Source organism: Aegilops tauschii, chromosome 1 (genome assembly GCF_002575655.3).
Source record: "Aegilops tauschii subsp. strangulata cultivar AL8/78 chromosome 1, Aet v6.0, whole genome shotgun sequence".
Taxonomy (NCBI): domain Eukaryota; kingdom Viridiplantae; phylum Streptophyta; class Magnoliopsida; order Poales; family Poaceae; genus Aegilops; species Aegilops tauschii.
In genome coordinates, this window is record NC_053035.3 from 352,632,495 (window position 1) to 352,652,816 (window position 20,322).

The 20,322-nt window shown below is 44.4% G+C and overlaps 1 protein-coding gene across 1 annotated transcript; it reads right to left on the minus strand.

Moving 5' to 3' along the window:
- Window positions 1-7,777: 7,777 nt before the first annotated feature.
- LOC109778307 (CASP-like protein 1D1) lies at window positions 7,778-8,871 on the minus strand. The gene is made up of 3 exons (XM_020336862.4): window positions 8,560-8,871; window positions 8,292-8,418; window positions 7,778-8,198 (listed from the first exon to the last, which is right to left on the minus strand). Exons 1-3 carry the CDS (start codon window positions 8,778-8,780, stop codon window positions 7,977-7,979), a joined length of 570 nt encoding a protein of 189 aa, XP_020192451.1. The 5' UTR covers window positions 8,781-8,871; the 3' UTR covers window positions 7,778-7,976.
- Window positions 8,872-20,322: the final 11,451 nt, after the last annotated feature.

Consider the following 20,322-nt stretch of genomic DNA (forward strand, 5'->3'; position numbering starts at 1 on the left):
AAAGGGCAAGGGAAAGAAAGGGAACTTCAAGAAGAATGGCAAGCAAGTTGCCACTCCCATGAAGAAGCCCAAAGTTGGACCTAATCCTAAAACCGAGTGCTTCTACTGCAAAGGGAATGGTCACTAGAAGCGGAACTACCCCAAATACTTGGCGGATAAGAAGGATGGCAAAGTGAACAAAGGTATATTTGATATACATGTTATTGATGTGTACCTTACTAGTATTCGTAGTAGCCCCTCGGTATTGGTTCAATTTCTAAGATTAGTAACTCGAAACAGGAGTTGCAAAATAAACAGAGACTAGTTAAGGGCGAGGTGACGATGTGTGTTGAAAATGATTCCAAGGTTGATACGATCACCATCACACACTCCCTCTACCTTCGGGATTAGTGTCGAACCTAAATAAATGATATTTGGTGTTTACGTTGAGCATGAATATGATTTGATCATGCTTATTGCAATACGGTTATTCATTTAAGTTAGAGAATAATTGTTGTTCTGTTTACATGAATAAAACCTTCTATGGTCATACACCCAATCTAAATGGTTTATTGAATCTCGATCGTAGTGATACACATATTCATAATATTGATGCCAAAAGATGCATGCAAAGTTGATAATGATATTGTAACATACTTGTGGCACTGCCGTTTCGGTCAAATTGGTGTAAAGCGCATGAAGAAACTCCATGCGGATGGATTTTTGGAATCACTTGGTTATGAATCATTTGATACTTGCGAACAATGCCTTACGGTCAAGATGACTAAAACTCCATTCTCCAGAACAATTGAGCGAGCTAATGACTTATTGGAAATAATACATACCGATGTATGCGGTCCGATGAGTGTTGAAGCACGCGGTGGGTATCGTTATTTTCTGCCTTCACAAATGATTTGAGTAGATATGGGTATATCTACTTGATGAAACACAAGTCTGGAACATTTGAAAATTTCAAAGAATTTCAGAATGAAGTGGAGAATCATCGTAACAAGAAAATAAAGTTTCTACGATCTGATCGTGGAGGCGAATATTTGAGTTACGAGTTTGGACTTCATTTAAAACAATGTGGAATTGTATCACAACTCACGCCACCTGGAACACCACAACTAATGGTGTGTCCCAATGTCGTAACCATACTTTATTAGATATGGTGCATTCTATGATGTCTCTTACCGATTTACCACTATCGTTTTGGGGTTATGCATTAGAGACAGTCGCATTCACGTTAACTAGGGCACCGTCGAAATCCGTTGAGATGACACCGTATGAACTATGGTTTGGCTAGAAACCTAAGCTGTCGTTTCTTAAAAGTTTGGGGATGCGACGCTTATGTCAAAAGGCTTCAGCCTGATAAGCTCGAACCCAAAGCGGAGAAGTGCGTCTTCATAGGATACCCGAAAGAAATTATTGGGTATACCTTCTACCACAGATCCGAAGGCAAAAATCTATGTTTCTAAGAATGGGTCCTTTCTAGAGAAGGAGTTTCTCTCGAAAGAAGTGAGTGGGAGGAAAGTAGAACTTGATGAGGTAGTTGTACCTTCTTTTGAATTGGAAAGTAGTACATCAGAGAAAGTTGTTCCCGTGATGCCTACATCAACCAGAGAGGAAGAAAATGATGATGATCATGAAACTTCAGATCAAGTTACTACTGATCCTCGTAGGTCGACCAGAACACGTTCTGCACCAGAGTGGTACGACAATCCTGTCCTGGAAGTCATGTTGTTGGACAACAGCGAACCTACGAACTATGAGAAACTATGATGAGCCCAGATTCCGAAAAATGGCTTGAGGCCATGAAATCTGAGATAGGATCCATGTATGAGAACAAAGCGTGGACTTTGGAGGACTTGCCCAATGATTGGCAGGCCATTGAAAATAAATGGATCTTCAAGAGGAAGAGAGACGCTGATGGTAATATCACTGTCTATAAAGCTCAACTTGTCGCAAAAGGGTTTTGACAAGTTCAAGGAGTTGACTACGATGAGACTTTCTCACCCGTAGCGATGCTTAAGTCTGTCTGATCATGTTAGCAATTGCCGCATTTTATAATTATGAAATCTGGCAAATGAATGTCAAACCTTCATTCCTTAATGGATTTCTTAAAGAAGAGTTGTATATGATGCAACCAGAAGGTTTCGTCGATCCTAAAGGTGCTAACAAAGTGTGCAAGCTCCAACGATCCATCTATGGACTGGTGCAAGCATCTAGGAGTTGGAATATACGCTTTGATGAGGTAATCAAAGCATATGGTTTTATACAGACTTACGGTGTAGCCTGTATTTACAAGAAAGTGAGTGGGAGCTCTGTAGCATTTCTGATATTATATATGGATGACATATTATTGATTGGAAATGATATAGAATTTCTGGATTGCATAAAAGGATACTTGAATAAGAGTTTTTCAATGAAAGACCTCGGTGAAGCTGCTTATATATTGGGCATCAAGATCTATAGAGATAGATCAAGACGCTTAATAGGACTTTCACAAAGCACATACCTTGATAAAGTTTTGAAAAAGTTCAAAATGGATTAGTCAAAGAAAGGGTTCTTGCCTGTGTTACAAGGTGTGAAGTTGAGTAAGACTCAAAGCTCGACCACGACGGAAGATAGAGAGAGAATGAAAGTCATTCCCGATGCCTCAGCCATAGGTTCTATAAAGTATGCCATGCTGTGTACCAGACCTGTTGTGTGCCTTGCCATGAGTTTGGCAAGGGGGTACAATAGTGATCCAGGAGTGGATCACTGGACAGCGGTCAAAATTATCCTTAGTTACCTAAGAAGACTAAGCAAATGTTTCTCGGTTATGGAGGTGATAAAGAGTTCGTCATAAAGGGTTACGTTGATGCAAGCTTTGCCACCGATTCAGATGACTCTGAGTCTCAATCTAGATACATATTGAACGTGGGAGCAATTAGCTAGAGTAGCTCCATGCAGAGCATTGTAGACATAGAAATTTGCAAAAAATACATACAGATCTGAATATGGCAGACCCGTTGACTAAACTTCTCTCAGAAGCTAAACATGATCACACCTTAGTTCTCTTTGGGTGTTAATCACATGGCGATGTGAACTAGATTATTGACTCTAGTAAACTCTTTGAGTGTTGGTCACATGGCGATGTGAACTATGGGTGTTAATCACATGGCAATGTGAACTAGATTATTGACTCTGGTGCAAATGGGAGACTGAAGGAAATATGCCCAGGCAATAATAAAGTTGTTATTTTATATTTTCTTATTCATGCTAGAATTGTATTGATCGAAAACTTAAATACATGTGTGAATACATAAACAAATACCGTGTCCCTAGTAAGCCTCTACTAGACTAGCTCGTTGATCAAAGATGGTTAAGGTTTCCTAACCATGGATATGTGTTGTCATTTGATAACGGGATGACATCATTAGGAGAATGATGTGATGGACAAGACCCATCCGTTAGCTTAGCATAATGATCGTTCAGTTTATTGCTATTGCTTTCTTCATGTCAAATACATATTCCTCCGACTATGAGATTATGTAACTCCCGGATACCGGAGGAATGCCTTGTGTGCTATCAAACGTCACAATGTAACTGGGTGATCATAAAGATGCTCTACAGGTATCTCCGAAGGTGTTTGTTGAGTTGGCATAGACTGAGATTAGCATTTGTCACTCCAAGTATCGGAGAGGTATCTCTAGGCCCTCTCGGTAACACACATCATAAGCTTGCAAGCAAATGACTAAGGAGTTAGTCACGAGGTGATGTATTACAGAACGAGTAAAGAGACTTGCCGGTAACAAGATTGAAATAGGTATGAAGATACCGACGATCGAATCTCGGGCAAGTAACATACCGATAGACAAAGGGAATTACGTATGTTGTCATAACGGTTTGACCGATAAAGATCTTCATAGAATATGTAGGAACCAATATCGGCATCCAGGTTCCGCTATTGGTTATTGACCGGAGAGGTGTCTCGGTCATGTCTACATAGTTATCGAACCTGTAGGGTCCACACGCTTAACGCTCGTTGATGATATAGTGTTATATGAGTTATATGATCTGGTGACCGAATGTTGTTCGGAGTCCCGGATGAGATCACGAACATGACGAGGAGTCTTGAAATGGTCGAGAGGTAAAGATTGATATATAGGACGATGGTATTCGGACACCGAAAGTGTTTCCGGATGCGCCGCGTAGCCATCGGGTCACTGGAAGGGGTTCCGGACACCCTCCGGCATGTATATGGGCTTAATGGGCCAATGGAGGGACAGACCAGCCCATAGGGGGCTGATGCGCCCCTTTCCCTATCCAACCAGCCCTAGGGAAGGAAAAGGGGGAGGGCTAGCCCCTCCCGCCTTCCCCTCACATGGGAGAAAGGAAAGGGGGGCGCCACCCTCCCCTGCCTTTTCCCCGCTCCTATACATGGCAGGGGGCGCCCCTTTGGCTCCTCCTCCCTCCCTCCCACCTATATATATGTGGGAGGGGGGCGCCTAGCATACAATAGACAATTGCCTAGCCGTGTGCGGCGCCCCTCCACCGTTTACACCGCCGGTCATATTTCGTAGTGCTTAGGCGAAGCCCTATGGAGATAACTTCACCGTCACCATCACCATGCCGTCATGCTGTCGGAACTCATCCATTACCTCGCCGTCTTGCTGGATCAAGAAGGCCCGGACGTCACCGAGATGAACGTTTGCTGAACGCGGAGGTGTCGTACGTTCGGTACTCGATCGGTTGGATCACGAAGAAAGTTTGACTACATCAACCGCGTTGTGAAACGCTTCCGCTTATGGTCTACGAGGGTACATAGACACACTCTCCCCTCTCGTTGCTATGCATCTCCTTAATAGATCTTGCGTGGGCGTAAGAATTTTTTTGTTTTCATGCAACGTTCCCCAACACTCTGTACGTCAATCATACTGAAAAGATGCCATTCTTCTCCCACACCCATGCCCATAACCCCCTTGGGTCTTCTTGGTCTCGGCATGTTAAGGATAACGCCCGCATCAGGCACAAGGAAAGTCTCATTATACATTCAAGATTCCATTATCCTATTTCTTCATGGATCAAATCAGACACAAGTTGAACTGAATTGTCCTTAAGCCTTCCCATCGTTTCATGGTGTTAGTCCTGACAATCCAGATACTTTTTCTTTCATGTCGTTCTCAATTCGCCTGACAAGACCTTTCTGAAGCATGTTTCTTGCCCTGACGATAGTTCACCATGTTGGTGAATAACCAATGGGCTACCAACCGATTGGAACTCCCCATGTGGGTAATAGCGACACTTCTGTACACGCAGACATAAGCTTTGTGGGTTTTCCAACAGTTGCAATGCCTGCTTAGCTAACATAGCATCATTGAATAGTTCTAGATCCGAAAGCCCAACCCTCCTTTGGACATTGGAACAACCATATTCTCGCATGACTTCCAATGCATACATTTCCTGTTCAGTGATCCAGCCCATCGGTGTTTGGATATGAATGCCATTAATTTCTTGCACAAACCTTTCATGAGTTTAAAGCAATTCATAGAATAGGCTGGAAGTGCTTGAACCACTATTTTAAGGATAACCTCTTTCGTTGCACAAGACATAAGTCTCACACCACCTTGCACCCCATACCATGATCTTTCATTAATATGCTCAAATTGTTGTTCCATTGACCTTCCCACCTCGGGTCGGTAGGCCAAGGTACTTCTCAGACAATGCCTCCCTCCGAATATTTAATACTGCCTTAACTCCTCTCATAGCCGAAGCCCCACAATTCGGGCTAAAGAAAATTGAGCTCTTCTGTTTATTCATCCTCTGTCCAGAACTAAGACTATAACTATTCAAAATATCATTTAGTCGTGTTGCACTCCTCCTATCCGCTTTCATAAACACCAAGCAATCGTCAACAAATAACAAGTGGGATACCCATGGAGCATGAGTGCTAACATGAATACCCGTGTCTATCCAACCCTCATCATAGTTCTTGAGCATACAAGATAAACCTTCTCCACATTACTCGTATAAAGGATGTTGGAGTACCCGCCTCCTAGGGGCCTTCGAGGGAGAAGAGGGCCTCCACGTCGTTTGTTTCCAAGTGGTGTGCCGGGGGACCTCTTGGGTGCTCTCCACGCCGTCCGATCTACCAGAATGGCGCGAACCTGGGCAACCCGGCTGGGCGGTCCATGACGGGTGGATCAAGGGATCGCGCGGGGCCACCGCCATGTGGGTGACCGCGTCGCGCGCGCATGCGACATCTCACGCGCGTGCTCAATGCGAGGGGACAGCCGGACCTGCCTGTCAGCCTCTTCGCCCCCGGCGGGTTGGTTTGGTTGCGCTAGGCGGGGTCTGCGTTGGGTCTGTCCGGCTGCACCCCGTGTCGATGGCGTCATCGTGCTCTCTTATCCGTCTGATCGCGTCGTCTGATCTGCCTAGATGGCGAGCAACCGAGAGACCCGGGTGGGCGGTCCATGACGGGTGGACTGAGGGCTACATAGGGCAATCACCATTGTGGTGGCTCATGTCGCGCGTGTGCAGCGTCTCGCATGCCTGCCCATACGCGAGGGGCCAGCCAGACCCGCATGTCAGTCTCTTCGGTACCCGGCGAACTGATTTGGTTGTGCCAAGCAGGGCGTGCGTCGAGTCTATCCAACTATGCCCCGCGCCGATGGCTCCGTGGCACGCTCCTGTCCGTCAGACCTATGCGTCTGGTAGGCACCCAATCATTTTTGCTCGGGGGTCCATGGTGCGTGGGGCGCATGCATGACCGGGCCCACATCTCTATGGTAGTTTTGCTTCGAACCCACGTGCGCCATCTCGCGCATGCAACGGGGGCCTCCTCCTCCTCTAGCCATGTTGTTGTCTCAACAAGTGGAGGAATCCGAGGAAGAGGAGGAGGGTGACGATGAACAGGATCCACGGGACGAGGACTACAACGAGATCAACATGTGATAACTGCCAGATGGACCTCCACTCACTCTGCCATCCCAAATGAGGAGGGGGCCTATAGAGGATCCTTATAGTCCATCGCCGTTCCAGAGAGAGCGTGCTCGAGGCGGTCTCAAACCAAATGAGGACCGCACAAAGAGAGCCGAGGATCATCTAAGCAAGAGGGGAGGAAAGTAATATGGACACTTGCTTGCTATGTAGTATTTGAGAACCTTCTATTTGGTTGCGTTGAACTTGGTATGTTGAACACTCTATGTTGAACTATCTATGATCAAATTATTTAGTGATGGACAATTGTTGTGTGGTGGAATTTAAATGTTATGGTTATACGCAATTATATTGTTGTTATACTGAATTATATTGTTATTTGATGTCAATTGTGTGCTAGTCAGAATGGTAAATGAGCTCTGGAGTGGTTACATGGGCCTACCGCCACTTTCCTGGCGATAGGGTTACATGCCCTACTGCCTAAAGAAACGCACGAGAACTTTCAGTACCGTTTTGAGCTAAATTTAGTACCCTATCGCCATAGACGTTGGCAATAGGGTTACATGCCCTACCGCCCACCAAAGCCCCCAATCTCTTACCCGCTTCAGGTGTCTACCGCCAAGGACGCTGGCGTAGGTTTTAATGTGCTAGCCACTTGTCCACGTCAACGAGTGCTGTGACAGCGACCAGATTTCTACCGCCATAGATCCTGGTGGCAGTACGTTAAATCCTACCGTCGCGGACGATGGCGATAGCAAATGGTCAAATTCGGTTTTTTTAGAACGGGTCCAATCGTTCCAAACTATGCCACAAAGGTCAGAACCGTGATTTTGACCGATAAAAGTCGTGCTTACTGTCACAAAGCAACGTGTTGTAGAAACAAACAAGTTTAAAACATCAACGCACATGAACATATCGGAGAGCACTCCACAGCCACAGGAACACGTAGCATCTTTTATACAACTGACCGCCCGCTGGCAAAGCTCACCAAAGCCGACGGATGGCATGCAGGGCACATGAAATATGTCCCGCCAGCCGGACGAAGGAGTGGGGCTGGACGCCTGGTTCGATCAGCGGCTTCTCCGGTAGAGGGAGTAGGCGTTGAGGACGACGAGGAGGACGAGGAGGATGGAAGCGATGAGGCCGAGGCAGGTGGCGCTGCCGATGTGGCGGCAGAACTTGTCGTAGATGTTGCAGATCTTGTTCCACCGCGTGTGCGAGTTGCCCTTCAGCCCCACCCAGGCCACGGCCCCCGCCGTGCCCGTCGCCGACGCCATGATGCCCGCGTAAACCTGCCATAGTTAATGGTTATATATAGGATTGTTAGTGACTACACATGTGAGAACAATTCATTCAAGGTAGTAGTTCATGTACAAGATACTCACCACATCAAGCAGAATGAGGACGAAGATCCCCTTGGCACAGGAAGCCGAGCTTGACATGGACTTGACGGAGCTGGCGGCCGTCACAAGGCTATACAAGCTCGTCATGCACAGCGCCACAAGAAGATAACTGCAAACCACACGTAGATAGGGCACACCATAAGCATCAACAGTCCATGTTACTATATCCACCGTACGTACCAACGTGGAAGCTTATTAATGCCCGTAGGAGAGGAGGTAGGTATGACATGACGACGATCGACTCACGTACATGAGCGCTGGCGAGTCTTTGAACTGGGCGGGGACCGGCCCGAATCTGAACGGCGGCGTCAGGACCAGGGGCACCATCTCCGTCTGCTTGGCGGTGACCAGCACGACGAGCCCCGACAGCGAGACGGCGAACAGCAGCACCCTCAGGCCCAGGTCGGCGCCGCGGAGCCCGGCCGGAGACGACGGCGCCGTCTTCCCGCTGTCCTCCACCGTGCCGGCCATGCCTTCGGTCGGGCCGCGCGCTTGTCTATAGCTGGGCGGGCGGGGGAGTCTGCGGTTTATGAGCTCTAGCACAGAGTTATTAATGGATCTATCGCCGGGACGTCGTGGCACGGCAGTGCGTGGTTTTATAGGCTTGTAGCCGCCGCTGGGGTGGGGTGGGGCACGTGAGAATGCACGCTGTTACTGCCTTTGTTTACATGCAGGCTGCTGTAAGTACGTACGCATGCATGTCTGACTTTGACTTGTAAGTAGCCCGGTTTGTACGCAACCTAGTACGATCGCGTCCGCTGCATTGACAGTCTCATCCACACCGCGAATATGTTTGGGTTTGGGTGTGTTCACGTGCTCTCCGTTGATTGGGATTCAGCGCTTGTGCAGTTGTGCTTCTACTCCCTCCGTTCGAAATTACTCATCAAAAAATAAATGTATCTAGATGTATTTTAGTTGTAGATACATTCATTTTTATGACAAGTTAGATACATTCATTTTTATGACAAGTAATTTCAAACGGAGGGAGTACATTGTGTGTGATATCGGCAGGGAAGCTGACATCCACACCATAATAAAATGGAAGTTGTACACCAGTTGCGGTTGGTCAGTCAGACAAGCAATGGTAATGTTGACGCGGCTAGCTGTTCTCCAAATGCAACCATCGCTTTCACTTGCCGATCGCATTCATGATTCTCGTTAGGGGTTGCTTATCTAGTTTGTGGTAGTCAACGTGCTCTATCTGATAGTATATGTTTATGTTTCGAGCAGCCTGTCCCATCCGGCCATATTGGTATTACTAATACAGCGATGCTTGATCGTATACAGGATTACGACAGATCGTGGGGATCAAATCGTGATCACAACTGGTCATGCTACAATATGTTAATTGGCAATACAGTATCATCCATCGAAGCATCACCTTAGTTGCTCGTTCAGTACAGTAAATCCTTAGTAACTTGATCAGCGGAAGACACAAAGAGAACATCTCGACCGAGAGCGCCTAGAGCAACCTTCTCTCTGATAAAAATGAAAATCAACTTCGGTGAGCTTTGTTCGAGCGTGAAACAGAGGATTAACTGTCAAAGTATATGTCGCCCAGATTATCACACTACAACATAGGATAAAGTGAAAAATTGCGCGGTAACGCTACGTACAGGCACATCCGCAGCCGCTCATTGCTATTCTGAGATTAGTGAGACACTGTTTCGTATAAAAAGCAAGCCATTTTGTTTAGGGTATACACAGCAATATAAAAAGAAGAGGGTCCACAACAGCAGCTTTTGTCAGGTGAGAGAGCAGAGAGGCGTATTGCATGCACAGAACATTGCATGTCCAACTAAAGACTTCCATTTAATTTTCTCATGTCATTTTGAATGACTCATATCTTTTGAACCAATATTTCGATTTCAAAAAAATTTATATATTCGAACTCATGTCGCAAAGGCCTTTAAAACAAGACCCAATTTTTATACATTTTAAATGAGTTTATAATTCACGAAACATATTTCACTCTCTTGAAATCTCTTAAATAAAATGATTTCAATCAGTTTCATAAGTTGATATTTCAGTTCCGTATCCTTTTTCCAATTTCAGAAGCTACATTTCACTTTGCACTAGCATATTTCACGAAAATCTTCAACTCCACATCTTTTAAAATAACATATTTAACTCATTTGAAATAAACGGTTACACATTTCCAAATAATCAGTTTCACATGTTGACATTATATTTCACTTTTCACTGGCTGGTTTCATAAAAATCACAACTATTCATTGCACATTTTTGTAAAAAAAATCACTCTTTTGAAATAAACTGTTACAGATTTTTTTTTAACCAATTTCACATATTGACATTACATTTCACTTTCTGCTGGCTTGTCTCGCAAAAATCACATCTATTTCAATTGCAAAATTTTGAAATAACATATTTCACTCTTTTGAAATAAACTGTTAGACATTACCAAATAATCAGTTTCACATGTTGACATTACATTTCACTTTTCACGGCTTGTTTCACAAAATCACATCTATTTCAATTACACATTTATTTAAAACACACTAAACTCTTTTGCAATAAACTGTTACATATTTCTAGAAAATCAATTTCATATGTTGACATTACATTTCACTTTTCACTAGCTTGTTTTAAAAAGACACCTATATTTCAATTGCACATTTTTGAAATAACATATTTTACTCTTCTAAAATAGACGGGTACACATTTCTAAAAACCAGTTTCACAAATTGACATTTCAGAGTTAACATATTTCACTTTTTCAAACTAGTCAAAACGTATCAAAATGAGTTTATAGTTTAGAAGATATGAATGATTAAATTGTCTAAGATAAAGGAAAATCTATGAATTTGTTTGGGAGAGAGAGAGAGAGAAGTGATGTCTCACGCATACTACACTGACAAAAACTAGTACTATGGGACCCATCCAACTAACAGACTAGAAAATAATACCAGAAAGTGAGAAATCAATACAAAAAAATATACATGTGTTTGACCATAGCTAGCACGAATCACAGAAAAAACAAGTGGCGTGAGATGTACTGGTAGGTACCATTAACACGCAAAGTGACTTTCTGCACACATAGGAGGCCTACAGCGGGACTGGAACGTTTAGTCTACTAGATGATATCCCGCGCGTTGCAGCGGGAACATGCGGGAAATTTGTTGCGATATATTATTTTGATGAGATTTAGTTGTCTTGAATTTGAAAATTAGACTAAGATTAAAAATACATGTATTTTTGTATTTGATTATATATAATTATAAAATAAATATTAAGTAGTATCTCACATGCATGATGAGAGAAATAAAAGTACTGGAGTTGATAAAGTGGGGTATGTGTGCATGTGGAGGGAACTAGTATAGGTAGCATTTTCATGTATGCATGTTAAAAGAAATAAATGTAGTGGAGTTGATGAGGTGACATATGTGATGATGCGTCATGTGTGCATGTTGAAATAAATAAAGTAGTAAGGATGAACTTCTTAGATATATAGGATGAGTGTATATACACTATATACAAAATAATAATTAAATAAAAAATCAAAAAAGTCTGAGAATATATTTGAAATAAACTTGACCTTCCATTGTACTTGCAAAAACAATATCACAAAATAATTTTTCTTAACATGCATGATACCCATGGTCCGGAGATTTAGCAGTCTATACTTTTTTTAATTTTTTTTCCATATCACGTGTATATACCCAGGAACCAGAGGGCATTGAGAAGCGACTGCACCCAAGTAGCGTGAGCTATCCCATTGGGTTTAACAGTATTGATTTATAAGCCAAAAGTCGAAACAAAAGGAGCAGGGCATTTTGGAGACCGAGCTCCATGAAGCCCTTTATTTTGAATAATTCAAAATTCATAAATTTCAGTTTCAAAAAATTCTGAAAAAAATACACATGTATGCAAAGATGTAAAGTGTATGTGTGAAAAATTTCAGGATGAAATACCTTGAATTGCGAGCTGTACAAAAAAACTAAAATCATGAACTTTATAGATGAACAGTACACATGCTAAAAGGCCCCAGATTTGTCTTTTTTGTGTAGCTCACATTTTAATTTGCACACATGTACATTATGTATCTAGGTATATGTGTATTTATTTTCAGAATTTTCAAACTAAAAAGTTTTAATTTTAAAGTTTTCAAATAAAGGCCTTCGTGGAGCTTGGTCTCCGTTTGGCATTTTCGAAACAAAAGCCCGTATTTAGAAGTTTTTGTGGCTTTTTTATCAAATGAAAAAGCTGCAAAAACATAAGCAAAACCCAAACAAACGGGGCTTATATGTTAGAGCATCCACAACCGCATATGACAAATATGACTCCTGAAACGCCAGCGGACGCGCCCGACCGGGCATTCTTCAAATTAGCACAATTGCATCCGGACATCTCATACTCGATTCTCAAATCCATACAAAAGCATGCAAACGATAAAACCTACGTACTACGTAGACGATCTAGCTACTCCTCGTCGGAGATGTCGACAATCTCCGTGCCCGACTCTGGCAGCATGGGCGGCAGCTGCAGCTCCGGCGCCTCCGCTCCGACCTTCTCCTCCTCTATCTCCGCGTCGAGTTTGGCGAAGAGCGCGTCGGACGCCGCCTGCTCCTGTCGGAGGAACCGCCGGTTGACCTCCACGTAGGCCTCATCCTGGATGGACTCCAGGATGGCCTGCTGCTCCGCTATCTCCGCGGCTTGGGCGACGGCGAACTCCGCCTCCGCCATGTTGAACCCCGGAGCAGGCTGCTCCGCCTCGTCCTCCTCCAGATCCTCCACCTCCATCGGCTCCGGCAGCGGCTCTCCCTTCTCCCCCTTGGCTGCTGCTCCTCGTCCTCCTTCGACTCCGGTGAGTCGGGAGGCAGCCCGGCTAATGCGGGCGGCGCTTCTTGCCTAGATCTCCACCGCGATCTGCCTCAGGTGCTCCGACGTGAGCATAGCGTACGTGGTGATCAGCCGCCGGACCATGACGATGCCAGAGAGCGTGGAAGAGCGGGGGAGAGGAGGCGGACGGGCTCGGGTGGCGGCGCAGAGAGGGAGGAGGCGGATGGGCTAGGGTTGGGGGACGCCTGCCGGTTTAAATAGTCGGATTTGGCCTTGAGCGGCGAGTTGGAGCAGCGTCACGCGGCGTTCACACCGCAGCGATGGAGGAGGCTTCCGTCAAACCGCCGGGTTTCCGGGTGAGTCCGCGTGGGACCCCATCGTCAGTCCTACGCGACAGACACGCCCGGGCGCCTCATATCCGCTCCATATTTGGGCCGGATATGAGGGGTGCCGGTCAGCCTGGGCGTTTGAGGCTCGTTTGAGGCACCCGTCTGGGTCGAAAATTCGTGACCGGGCGGCCCGGCCGGGCGTATGGGACGGATTTAGGGCGCCCGGCTGTAGATGCTCTTAGAGCGTGAGAGGGAGACACTGTAGATTGCTTAAGGGAACCATGTGAAATTAAGTTTGGTCCAAAGATACAATAAATAGATGAGACAGATCTTTTGCCTCCATTTAAAGAAATACAGTAAATGCGCTCGTTGATTTATGGTCATCAGCACAACCGGTCCGAGCATGGACGAAGAGTGACTCTTCGTTCGACATGTGAACGATGGGATGATGTAACTGAAATATCTGAAATGGGCCATATACATGATTTGGTGGAAAAATTTATTCAACGATGGACGTATGTGTAGCCCAGCAGTTAGTATGCCCCTCGATATACCTCAAAATCCATTTGACTGCTTTCCAATTAACATCAGTTGATTTTAACAAGAAGTGACATATATTTTACTAACAGCAAAGGATTTTTTAATAAAAGAATGTTTTTATTAGCTTAAAATGCATGATGAGAAATACCGGTTTCTGCATAGTTAAGATGCACATAGCAAACATCAACATTCTGGCAAAACAAAAAAGAAAGAAAAAAGAAAACCGACATATCGGCAACAATACTCATTGGACCGACACTATGTCTTTTTTCCTGTTGAGTGGTAACATAAGAGCAGATGACGGACCGATCCGAAGATTATGTTGCCACTCATGTTGGATAAAGACCTTTCTGGCCACCTGCTCCAATCGCACACACCGCCTTGAACATAGGTTGGTACTCCGTCCGGTGTAGCCTAGGCTAACCTGAAGAAGAGTTTTTGGCATCGAAAACCAAATCATTCTACATAGCTAAAACGACCATAGTAAGTCTTATCCTCCACTGTTCATATTAGCATTCCGAACATATTTGGAATACCATTCAGCCAATGATCAAAGATTTTGGTAACACTTATTGGCAGATACAAATTAGATGCTATTTAGATGATTGACCACATAGACGCGTAAACTCGCACCGGAAAAAAATATGTTTGATTGTCTCGTCATGAGTGCAAAACTACATGTCTTCCTTCCTTGCCAATTGCGACGTGAGGTTGTTTTTCGTTAGCCCAACTCCCCTCCGAATATACTATATGAAGATTTTAATTTTTAGTGGAATCTTTGATTTTCAAACTTTTCTATTATTATTCACTAGGACCTCTGAATACGTAAGCGCACGGTACATAAAGTCGACTGTCAAGAACCTAGATGTAGTGAGGTTCCAGGGAAAACATCTCGTCTTGTGTTGCGTTAATGGAAACCAAATGAAATAGAAGTTTTTTTTTCCATGAGACAACACGGGGGCCAATAAAATTCCACTTGAAAGAAATATCTGTAGGGAATGGGCTGAGCACGTGCGCAAGAGTATCATTCTTCTCGCGAATAATGCGGTACAAAGCTAGATATTGTTCTTGGAGGCTGATATTGCCTAGCCAGTTGTTCTTCCAGAAACGAATCTTTGACCCGTCTTTTATCGCGAAGGATCCAAAGCGAAAAATATGTTTTTGCCGCTATTAGACCAGCCCAAAAATGCGAATCACTAGGTTTCTAATAGGCACGAGACACAACTTTTTAGCACAGATACTTATTATACAATAGGGTTTGCCAACGTCATCCTCGGTAAATAGTTTGAACAACCATTTACTAAGTAAGGAATCATTCTTGACTTGCAGGTCATGAATGCCAAAACCACCTTGGTCTTTCGGCCTACAAACCACGTAATATTTGCCCAGTTTGTATCTTTTTCTTTTCATTGTATTCCTGCCAAAAGAATCCAGATCTGAAATAATCCAGCCTTTGTAAGCCCCCTTTTGAGAGTTGAAAAAAAAGAAAGCATATAGAGAACCATATTTGAGATAACAGAATTGATCAAGACTAGTTGTCCTCCAATGGAGAGCGACTTGTCTGCTCAACCATTTCTCCAAGGGCTCCTCTACACGTTTTCACTCCGTATTAGCGAGACGCCGATAATGAATCGAAATTCACAAATATTTAACCGGGAATTGCGCACAATCAAAGGGGCCAGTGTATAATCAGCCGTTTCTCACTGGCTTCCCCAAAGCAGAACAATTCGCTTTTATGGTAGTTAATTTTAAGGCCCGACATTTTCTTAAACACTAAAAGCAAAAGCTTCAGGTTTGAGCCTTATCCAGGTCATTGATGACGTGCAAGTGCACAAGGTTATTGTAGCACTTTCGTGATAAGTAAGTGTCGAACCCACATGGAGCGGAAAGGAAGGCACCACAGACCCCGCAACTACTATGTCTGTCACTTAGCGCAGTTACGCACCCAAACCAGAGTTTGGAAATAGTCTACTCTATTGGTTGCTTGGAAAACAGAATAAAATATGCTACACTACGAACAAGAGGTAAAAACAAGAATTAAAAGATGCTACGTACGTTAGTAGAGAAGGTGCTTGAGTAGTAAAGTGTTCTCGAGAGTTCCGAAATCATCACTACAAATATGACCTGCGCAACAAGTGTGGAGCAAACGCTTCTTCATATGCATAAGTCGGCGGTCCCCTGTATAGAACATGTTCTACTCATGGGTAAACTTCATGACATATATGCCACTACCATAGTTTCCCCACGCCAGTTCTCACTACAATAATTAAGGGTTTCCCCCGTGGACGCACTAGACGTGGGTTAACCTATTCCTCCCCTATTAATTGCAAAGGCACGGAATTCAAAGATAACTATCCATTATCCGCTACCACCTATCCTCTACAATACTAGCAGAAACTTCACAGCCAATCACGGCGATAATGCGAGCGAGGCCTCCTCTCAACACTCGTGAAGGATACTAACTTGAACATGTAAGAAGAAAATATTAGATCGCATGGAAGTAAATAATTCTAATCATAAAAGAGTTCATTTGTATCCTCGAGAACAAGTGCAACTATTCAAACAAGTTAATGGTACACATAGAGGAGAGGGTTAAGTTACAAGCCGACATCGAGTCGGTGAAGGGAGAAGGCATGGCGGTGTTGGTGGAGATATCAGAGCCGGTGATGATGGTGTCGGTGTCAGCAGTGGTGGTGATAAGGGCGGCGCGGGTGGATGTGTCACCGCGGTGGAGAAGGCACTGACCCGAAGGCCGATGCTCACGGTGATGGAGCCTCCCCTTCTTCCCTTTATGTTGACCCATCTTCTATGAGATGGAGATGGAGCAGCAATGGAGATGGTCTTGGATGTGTTGGAGATGAATGGAGATTAGCCGACGACGGCTAGGGTTGGAGGTGCATATATAGGACGCCTCCTCTGTCTCCTCTGTTGATGTGATGGTTCCAAGAGCTCAAGATGAGACTTATGTTGGGGAACGTAGTAATTCAAAAAATTTCCTACGATCACGCAAGATCTATCTAGGAGAAGCATAGCAACGAGCGGGGAGAGTGTGTCCACGTACCCTCGTAGATCGAAAGCAGAAGCATTTAGTAACGCGGTTGATGTAGTCGAACGTCTTCACGATCCAACCGATCCAAGTACCGAATGTACGACACCTCCGTGTTCTGCACACGTTCAGGACGATGACGTCCCTCGAGCTCTTGATCCAGTTGAGGACGAGGGAGAGTTTCGTCGGCACGACGGCGTGGCGACTGTGATGATGAAGTTACCGGCGCAGGGCTTCGCCTAAGCACTACCACGATATGACCGAGGTGTTAAACTGTGGAGGGGGGCACTGCACATGGCTAAGACAATTGATCTTGTGTGTTCTAGGGTGCCCCTGCCTCCATATATAAAGGAGGAGAGGGGGAGGCTGCCGGCCCCTGTAGGGCGCGCCAAGAGAGAGGAGTCCTAGGACTCCAAGTCCTAGTAGGATTCCACTTGGTGGAAGGGGGAAGAAGGAAGGGAGAGGGAGAGGGAGAGGGAAAGGGGGGCCGCGCCCCCTCCCCTAGTCCTATTCGGACTCCCCATGGGGTGGGGCACGCACCACCTCCTCGTGGCCTGCCCTCTCTCTCCCCTAAGGCCCATGTTGGCCCATTACTTCCCCTGTGGGTTCCGGTAACCCCTCCGGCACTCCGTTTTTACCCGGTACCTCTCGGAACTCTTCCGGTGTCCGAATAACTGCTCGTATCCAACGTATCTATAATTTATGAAGTATTCATGCTATTATATTACCCGTTTTGGATGTTTATGGGCTTTATTATACACTTTTATATTATTTTTGGGACTAACCCATTAACCGGAGGCCCAGCTGTAACGACCCGACCCGAAATCGGTCAAGTCTCTGTGTAGCTGTACCATCCCAAGATCATGCTGGCACACACAGTACATTGATGCAAAGATTCAAAGTTCAATCACACCTGAATTTATTACACGATTCTCATATCGAGTCTTTATTACATCATAATAAATTCGGCCGAAGGCCAACTCATGAGAAATAAACTAAATAAAGCTGCGGAAGCGTAGACGAATAGCGAGTCCATCCGACTCCATAGGGCAATCGCCAAGCGTGGATCGTAGCCTCACTCCTGATCGGAAAACTCCTCTGCAACATAAGACGTTGCAGCCGTGTAGGTCAGCATTTTGAATATGCCGGCAAGTCATGAAGAGAGAACAACAATAAAATTACTAATACTATATGCAATTTGGCTGTGGGGCTCTAAGTTTCATTGTTTTGCGAAAAAGCCGGTTTTTCCCTACAACAAGGACTTGTTTGCAATTACTACAAAATGTTGGTAGTTATTGAGATGGTTCCGCCAACCAATGTCTCGTTCCCAATTATTAAATAACCCCCTCAATTAATTTATTAAGTTCAGTGTTGAGATATCCGAAATACTCCAATTCCAGAGGCTCATTTGTCCGTAACCGGGGACACGGCTAATCGATTAGGTTGTTACTCTGCAGAGGTTTGTGCACTTTACCCGCAAGAATCGTTCCCTCCTTTAAGTCTTCGCACTGCCTGGTGTTTGAAGACGGGACGAACGAAACAGGGTCTTCCGAAGAGTTCCTCTGGGCCACTGCCGGTGCCCATCCAATCCTACCGTTCTTCTACATCTCGTAGCACTGTCCGGCCAGAGTCACGCCGGGTCGACCAAGCCAGAGCCCATAATGGCTTGCGGCTGCACAGGTAAGCTTCCGGTCAATGGGGTATCCATCCGTCTCTTCATGGCTGGGTGAAGCTTTCCGCAAGATGTCATGGCGCTTCTCCATGCATCCCGGCCATCCGCTGGTTTCTCCAGGGTGCCCGTCAACCGTCCTCCACCCAGTAGTGAATTTTGAAGTCCATCTTGAGCTTGATGTCATGGGGTTTTCATCATCTTGACTCTCGCATCTCCCTTATGAATCACTCAACCAACCCCGTCTACGAGCATAGCAAAATAAACTACATCGTCCCGGGCATTGGTAACAAGGGAGAAGGGTTCATCCTACCTCATGATACTACTCAAGAACATAACTTAACAAAATTCTCCTACTGCATGCATGGTGGGGAGGTATAACTCTAATGCAATAAAATCTTAGGTATTGTAAAAACATGATCAAATGACTTGCCTGGCTGACGGTCTTCGAAAGCTAGCGACTCGTAATAGCAGGCTTCGCACTCCAGAAATTCTACCGAGTCAAACAATAGCACAAATAAGTATAGCACAATATAACATAACAGCAAGTTGAAGTAAAACACCCACGTACTCAAACCAAAATCAAAGTAAAACTCGGAGAAAGCAAATCAAGGTTTTCATCATATCAATCAACAACTAAGAAATAGTTTTACACAACTAAAACTTTTCTTAACAGAACCTAAGCATTGGTTTTGCTAACTAATAGAAGGGAAAACATCATACAAACTAGGAGCAAAAAGAATCACATCAAAAGCTATTATAGAACTCCTATTATGCCTAAAACAATCCTAGCAAAGAAAATAAAATAAAAGTTTTATTCTACTGTAAATAAAAGTTCATCCTCTGTAGCTACAGAAACTAATCTAGAATAAACTATAAAATAATAAAAATAAAATAATTTACTAACTAGAACAGTAGGAAAATAGCAGCTAGCTAAATAAACTAGAAAAACTTGATTTCGACATAAAACTAATTGTTTATTAAGTCTAAAATACCCAAACAGGTTCCTACTGCTAGGCATGGTCAAAACTAAGCAGTAAAAAAAAGAATCACAAAAAAAAATCCTAACTCAATTTATGGCAGAAAAACTAATCTGTCTAAATCTAATATAAAACTATTTCTAATAATTTAAACATGGCTAAACATATTTTCTACAGAAACTACAACAAATTTGCAAACTCACAAAAAAGAATCAACTAAAAATAATGAACCAACTAAAAGAAATAGCAAACACAAAAACAGAACTATTCTGCTAAAAACAGAAACTGAAAAAAAAAACAAAAAACCAAAAAAAACAACTAGCGCTGCTGGGCTATCTAACGCTCAGGCGTAATATAACCTAGAGGTGCCCGCGGCTAAACAGAAAAGCGACCGGTTCGATCTAAAAAAATAAACCGTACTAAACCGGAAAAAGTCCGAACTAATCTAACAAAAAAAACCTAACTGTACACTACTTTTAATCTGCACCGTAGATTGCAGATCGAACGGTGGAGGGCGGCTCCAGCGACTTACAGTGTGGCGACGACGGTGACGGACGACGGCGGCTCGGGCGTGGACGGCGCGTCTGCTCCGGTGGTCCTGGGCGGCGGCGGCGACGTCGGGGAGATGCGGCGGAGCGTGGCGAGGTCG

What these genes read in the sequence shown, in the direction of transcription:
- LOC109778307 (XM_020336862.4), bottom strand. Translation starts at nt 8,780, where the DNA reads ATGGCCGGCACGGTGGAGGACAGCGGGAAGACGGCGCCGTCGTCTCCG. An exon ending in AAAGACTCGCCAGCGCTCAT is followed by an intron (nt 8,419 to 8,559) that starts GTACGTGAGTCG and finishes TGTGGTTTGCAG; the next exon opens with TTATCTTCTTGTGGCGCTGT. An exon ending in TCCTCATTCTGCTTGATGTG is followed by an intron (nt 8,199 to 8,291) that starts GTGAGTATCTTG and finishes TAACTATGGCAG; the next exon opens with GTTTACGCGGGCATCATGGC.